This window comes from Hippocampus comes, unplaced genomic scaffold, assembly GCF_001891065.2.
Source record: "Hippocampus comes isolate QL1 unplaced genomic scaffold, H_comes_QL1_v1.1 scaffold59, whole genome shotgun sequence".
Classification (NCBI taxonomy): Eukaryota; Metazoa; Chordata; class Actinopteri; order Syngnathiformes; family Syngnathidae; genus Hippocampus; species Hippocampus comes.
The window spans coordinates 1,151,015-1,157,474 of record NW_017805406.1 but is presented as its reverse complement, the minus strand read 5'-3'; the positions used below and the strand labels follow the sequence as shown (position 1 = coordinate 1,157,474).

Here is a 6,460-nt window from a genome sequence, read left to right as displayed (position 1 = left end):
AGACGCGCCGTCGACGACGAGCGTCACATTTTCAATTCCTCCCACCTCCTACACAGATACGCGCGCACACACACACGCGCACACACAAGCAGGCAGAGGAAGTTAAAAAGCATGGTGACAACGATTAGACTCTTACAAGCACAGCCATCCGGTGCTGCGCCTCCTTCTGATTTACGCACGCAAAGTTGGAGACGAGCACCCTCGAGCTGAAAAAATACTGCACCTCGTGTCGCCGGAAACTGGTGGTGCGTTGAAGGACACCTGAGAACTTGCCCACGCTCGGACAAAAGCACACTGAGTCGTAGCTAAGAGAGAAGGTGCCATCTGGAATGCGAAGAAGCTGACTTCCTGGCTGTTTTTACGCATCATTAATGCTGGTTGTTTGTTGCTTGGGTGGGGGAGACGTTTCCAATAACGGTCACACAACAGACAACACGCACAGAGAATCGTTTAAGTTTTTTCAGTTGGTCCGCATCACGCCGCGCGCGTCCGTGCCAACGCCGCCGCCGCCGCCGCCACATGGAAATAAAGGCCAGATTGTTCGTGACAAAGTGGCAGCAGCTCGTCAGTGGCGCCCTGACAACGCACCGGGAGTCGCTGGGAAATGAGCGCGCTTTTGTCTGGGGCACGGAAGCCCATCTGCGGCACCGGCTCCCGCAGTGCCAGCTTGCTCTAACATTTGGAGGGGGGGGGGGGGGGGGGGGGGGTAGGGAGTGTTTTGTGGAGGAGATGACAGCCAACTTTTTGGACTTTAACAAAGTATAGCCAACCCCTCCGCCTCCAAACATCCATCCCACACCAGCCTCACTTCCTAGTCAATGTTGTTATTTGTAAACACAAACCCGCGTTATTGGCACCTACCAGAGCAGATCCGAGCAGAGGAGGGGTGAGGAGGGGGGGCTCCCACAGTCCGAGCGTTTCGTCTCTCAGCCTTGTCGTGCGCAATGGTGACAAAAAAACACCCAAAAGCGGGAAGGAAAGACACGCGTCGCCCCCTCCTCCTCCTTCCACAAGTAGCCTACAGCAGCGTGTCCGTGTGCGCGGAACCACCCACGGGAGAAATAAGCCAACATTCACCGTCAGTTGTTGGGCAAAGGCGGACTTTCCGTGGGGCTCGGGCGCGTGGGTTCCCCCCCAGCCAGCCAGCCTTCTCCGGTCCTCGCGATCCCACCTCTACAATCCCACTCGCCCAGAGGAACATGCAAACACGTTTCATAGATTTTTGGAGGTTAGCGGAAATCCCGAAGTGGATTTTTGACGCGGCGCGACACAGGACACCGACTTGCGGTCATTGCAGCAGCTTTGAAAAATGACCACTAAAATTCAAATATTTGTTAACACATGGTCCACATTACTATGGACTAAGGTACATATAGATAGATTCGCATGAATAGAGAGTATTACAAGTGTTGTGATGAAGTAACATACAAATTGAAAATACCCTTTGTAATTAAAATATAAGATTTACAGGTAGAGTTAAATGGCTCGATGGATAAACAAGCAATAGTCAACACTGCTTGGAAATGTAGCCACATTTGAAATCAATAGTAGACATACACAAATTTACGCTCCAAGTAGAAAGAACTGTCAAGTATTTTTGTAATCAAGTTCCCAACTCAAGTGTGCATCGTTTCCTTAAAGAGTGAATGAGTGAACTGACTTCAGCCATCAATACGCTCCAGAAATCCAGTCCCCACACCCAGAGCTTCCGTCTTTCTCTGGCAGCCTCTCGCCGGAGAGTCCAGTCCGCCTCTTCGGACCGTCCCGGACGCTTGGCAGGCGTTCAGCCCAAGTGTGTGGACATGACACCGCCAGGGCGGCAGAGATTTTCCTTCGTTTCTCTCCTTCCCGATCGCAGACTGGCTGACATTGGCTAGAAAGTGGAGCAGCTCGTCAGGGACAATCAATGAGAATCGATCGAGCCGCGCGATGGAGGCTCCAGTGCTGGAACATAGCGGTTGAGGGAGAGAGGGAGGGAGGGGGGGGGTGTTCTCGGCAGGGTGGGGGACGGGGGGGATACCAACCGTGACAGTGGCCAACCACCCTCCCTGCAAACAAATATTCTCTGTGGCTCGTAAACATGACACTCACTTGGCAAATACTAAAGTCAAAGGCCACCGAGTGCGTAATTACGCGCAGGCGTCGCTTTCCAAAGGCGCACACAATAAATGCAGTCTCACCGCCTAACGGGTTCAACGTGTTAGTGAGTGTACAGTGATTAAAATCATTAATGTACAGTCTCAGTTCCAATTTGATACAAATGAACTCTTTCACAATTTGCCAACTTATTTCCCATGTAATAATTACATTACCAATATTTACCACTGTTCATTATTAACATGAGAACACCATATGAGTATGAACCAGTGAAATCCAACGCAAACTCTTTCAAGAATAATAATTCTCATTTTTGATTGACACTGTCAGAGATGTACAATATTATTGTTTATTACAGTTTGCAATGGCGCACAACTAAACCAGTTGCATTTTTAATTCTATTTATCACCTACCACTACTAACTAATCCTTAACTACTCCAGATATAATCCCAAACACTTCCAAAGCACTTGAGTGTTCCGTGAAAGATCGTGAAAATTCTTTACAACAAATAATCCACAGGCCTATTTAGTCAGCTATCTATGCCAGAACGTAGTGTGAAAGGCAGAACAATAAAATGCTCCTCCACCAGATGGCAGAAGGTACATAATGAACACATGTAACTACTTTTTTTGACATTTTTGTTAAGTGGTGTGACTTTTTTGTCCAGGGATTCACTTCATGATGATGCAAATATAGAAACTGCACATTAACATGTCAGGTGGTTGCAGGAAATAATAACTAGTTCCAGATACAGTTTTTTTTTATAAGTACTGTATACTTTACATCTGCTACTTAATAAAATCCTGTGGATCCAGGTGCATTTTATTTTGTGCACTCAGTTGCCAAAATCGAATTGAATAAATTCACCACTTCATCATTTTCAGTGTAGTCAGTTTCTTTGAATTTCAGATCAACATTATCTCCTCGCAGAATCCACATGCAATTTGTAATATGTGTCCTTCATTTTGACTTTCCCAAGTCCTTTATCCGAGCTAAGGAAAAGAGGAATATGACATTGTTAAGGCAAAAAGAAAAAGACGAGTCATGCGTTGACGGGTAAGAGCAGCTAGCTGTGACTCTTGGACGTGCTGTGGTGGGTGCAGTGAACCCCGCAGGCTGCAGCCACACTCGGCTCTTTGTTGTTTTGGTTGTGCGCAGCGAGGCACGGTACTTTCCTGAGCCGGGGAGGCAAGATCACTGTTGCGTGGCCTCCATCCCCAGCTGCACACATGACCGGCGCCGTAGGAAAGCCCCTGACCGCGGCTCTGGGGAGGTCTATCAGGGACGGAGGGAGCGGAGAATGTTGTAGACCGTGTTAACTGCATGTAAACATTTCAGAGAACTTAGCTTTGTGTTTTGTTGTTTAATTCTAATGCGCAACATCTCTCAGGTTTCCATTGTTGTTCCTTTCATTTCTTATCCTCTAACTTTCAACATTTATGACCTCTGACCTACCGACATTCCTGTGCCTTTGGCCCTCAGGCCCTTTCCATCATAAGCGGGTTCCCATTTAATGTAGGGCTATGAGATATTCAATCTAAAATCCAAGCAGTATAATTATACTGTAGAGTATATACATTAACAGAGAGGGCACATCGTCTGTGTGTGAACATTTCACAGCAAAATGAACTTTTTTTTTTTAAATAGACCTGCGAATAACAATTGAAAAAAACCTGTCATATGCACGCCAGGCCAGTAGTTGGCGATCACTATTTTTTAAAAGAAACCCTATGCGCAAAACTTTCATTGTCATAACCATAATGTGCTTGTAAATTAACATTTCTAAGGTAGTGTGACTTGAGAGAACATATCAGAAAAAATAGTCAATGTACATTTTGCTGGAAAAAGCAAGTCAGTTATATATATGTAAAAAAGCTTTTTAGGGTCAAATGTATGACGTGAGTTCATGGCAACACTGGTAGCCTTCATCATATGATGTTGGAAGTGGCCCACTTAGTGCACCATTAACTCCAACCGCTTTGCCAATGCACCATGCCAGTAACAACAGCATCCACAAACGCTGCTGCCAGTCATTCAGAAAATACTTTTATGACCTTTTTAGAATCATTTTAGGTAGTTATTGACACTCGCTAGTCGGTCATTAGTGGCACATTTTGGTTGTATTGAAAAGTATGACGCATGCAGTCAAAATGCTGATTTGGACATAAGACATACTGCAACTTGGTCACACGCTGCTTTCTCCGGTACCTTCATTCAGATTTATCAGTCCAGGATGATATTGGCACCCTCAAGGACGCACCGCAAGCACCCGGGAAGTATGATTCGATGCCATCAAAAGCTCTGAAGAATGCACTGCTAATAACAAGGACGATTGTCTGGAATGATGACGCCAAATTGCAAAACTCGCCTGTCACGAAAAGGCACCAGATTAGGCCCAAATGTGTTCACAGTGGCACTAAAAGAGCGACGGCGCCATCTAGTGGCAGGTTTTGACAACAGCCATTTTCACTTTGGGCTGACTGTTGACCCTGAATGTCTAGACCGCAAGTGTACGGAGACTTCTTTCATAATCGTTTCACTTCTCTTTTGTAAGGAAACCATTTCCCCTCCCTTGTATCTAAAACTTCCACACAGACAGCCGGAGTTTCAAATAAATCTGTTGAACCTTTCACTTCCGAATCCTGGAGTGCAGATGTGATAGAGCCACTCTTACTCATTTAGATTTGGCGTAACAATTTGTAACTGTGCATTTTAAGTAAGAAAATCATAATACTGATGTCATTGGAATATTTGTTAAGAAAAATTCGACAAAATTATGACTTGAATGGGGGAGGCGGGGGGGGGGTTCCGTTATCTTATTCCATAGGTTACAAAACTCAAGCAAGTATCTTCAACAAAAAGTAAAAGTGTTTTCAACAATAAGGAAAAGAGGATGGCTCTTGGTACTGGCTCTGTCTTCAAAATCAAAGACCAAGTCTGAAACTTCCGTGTGCTTTGGATCTGACTTTCAGCAGTCATATCAAATCAATCAGTAAAACAACTTTTTACCATCTGAAAAACATATTCACGGTGAAGGTTTAGCATATGTAGCATGTGTTCTACAAACTTGGGTCAATTAGTAGAGTCCAGGATCCTGTCCCAGTACAGCGTTGTTTGTATGGGAGCCTCGCGTGGTCACATGTGGGAATTGCAACGCTTTTTCAAACGGAGGAATAAATGGCTGTCAAGACTCGTTTACCAACTGCAGTCCAAACGACGGCATCCTCCATCCTTTCAATTATATTTGCGTCAAATACATTTCAGTATTTACATCTCGTCTACAGTATGTTTAAAACGTCGATGTCGTGAGATAACTCATCGCTCGTTTATAAACAAAGTCACGTGATGCCCGCGTATGTCTTGAACGTCTCGCGTTTTATCGCGAACATAGAATGTTTACAAAAATATTGCACGAAATTTCGAAGGGATGGGTGCAGCCACCTTCATATTTAACCCGCATTTGCGTGTGCTTATTTTCACGCATAGCGAGAATATCCCCGATATCGACCACGGTGTGCGGTATGTGTGCTCGTGCGCGGGGGCAGCCCCTTCAGAAGGCATGCATCAGGCAGGCGGTCTGCTGAAAAATTTGCGTGGGAGTTCCCTTCAAAGCCCCCTCCCTCTTCCTCCCTGGCGGTCTCTCCCTCCCTCTCCCGTGCATCCTCCCCCACAGCAGCAGCAGCAGCTTAGCCCCGCATCCTGCTTTCTCCAGCATCCAGCATCCACCCGAGCCTGGGAAAGAAGCAGCATCAAGTCCTACCCTGGCACAGCCGCTCCGACCCACGGAGGAGGAAGAGGAGGCGAAAGAGGAGGAGGGGGGACTCATCCTCACCATCCGAGTGATGCCACAGCATCAATTGCATTCGGAGCAGCAGCGCTGAGAGTTGATCTTGTATTTCAGCGCGTTCGGGAAAGAGGGAAGCGTTTCCAGACAGCCGCAAACTGCCCATGAAGATGTCCAACGCTGACATCGTCCTAAACGCCGCCGATCGGGTGGTGAAATGTGAGTAGGAAGCCCCCCACAAAAAAAAAAGCCATCATTTTGTCTCGAGATATTACATAACATCTTGGCTTTTCGCTTCTTGTGCCATGGCGTGAACGTGGCCTCTATTTTTTTCCCTCCCTATCCACGTAGTCGTGCATCCGTGGTGCATTCGCGGCCGTCAAGTTGCCTGCTTTTTTTTTTTTTTTTTTTGATGTTGACAAACAATCCTATTTTCTAGCCAGCCTACACGAACTCCAACGGGCACGGCTGCGTAGGGTGATATGGGTGTATAAATTTTAAAAACGCAATCATGTATTTTTTATGTTTGTTCTCAGCTGTCATCATTTGAATGTGTCTTAGCTCTGTGGCCGGGAGG

The 6,460-nt window shown here is 46.2% G+C and overlaps 2 protein-coding genes across 8 annotated transcripts in view; one reads left to right on the top strand and one right to left on the bottom strand.

Moving 5' to 3' along the window:
• The window catches only part of cxxc5a (CXXC finger protein 5a), a 17,896-nt gene extending 15,926 nt beyond the window's left edge, over positions 1 to 1,970 (bottom strand). For 2 of the 6 annotated variants that reach the window (XM_019873504.1, XM_019873510.1), the window contains exon 1: positions 862 to 1,618. The gene's annotated coding sequence lies outside the window, so the exon portion shown is untranslated. Of the gene's footprint in view, positions 1 to 223; positions 347 to 861; positions 1,619 to 1,660 lie in introns of those variants that run through there. The other 4 variants (XM_019873505.1, XM_019873507.1, XM_019873506.1 and 1 more) reach the window with 4 other exon arrangements.
• A 3,279-nt stretch (positions 1,971 to 5,249) lies between these two features.
• LOC109517961 (serine/threonine-protein phosphatase 2B catalytic subunit alpha isoform-like) overlaps positions 5,250 to 6,460 on the top strand; it is a 20,533-nt gene continuing 19,322 nt past the window's right edge. Inside the window, exon 1 of one of the 2 annotated variants that reach the window (XM_019873502.1) lies at positions 5,250 to 6,102. In XM_019873502.1, the coding sequence (XP_019729061.1) occupies positions 6,048 to 6,102 (55 nt within the window). In that variant the 5' untranslated portion in view covers positions 5,250 to 6,047. The remainder of the gene's footprint in view (positions 6,103 to 6,460) is intronic. The other variant, XM_019873501.1, reaches the window with a different exon arrangement.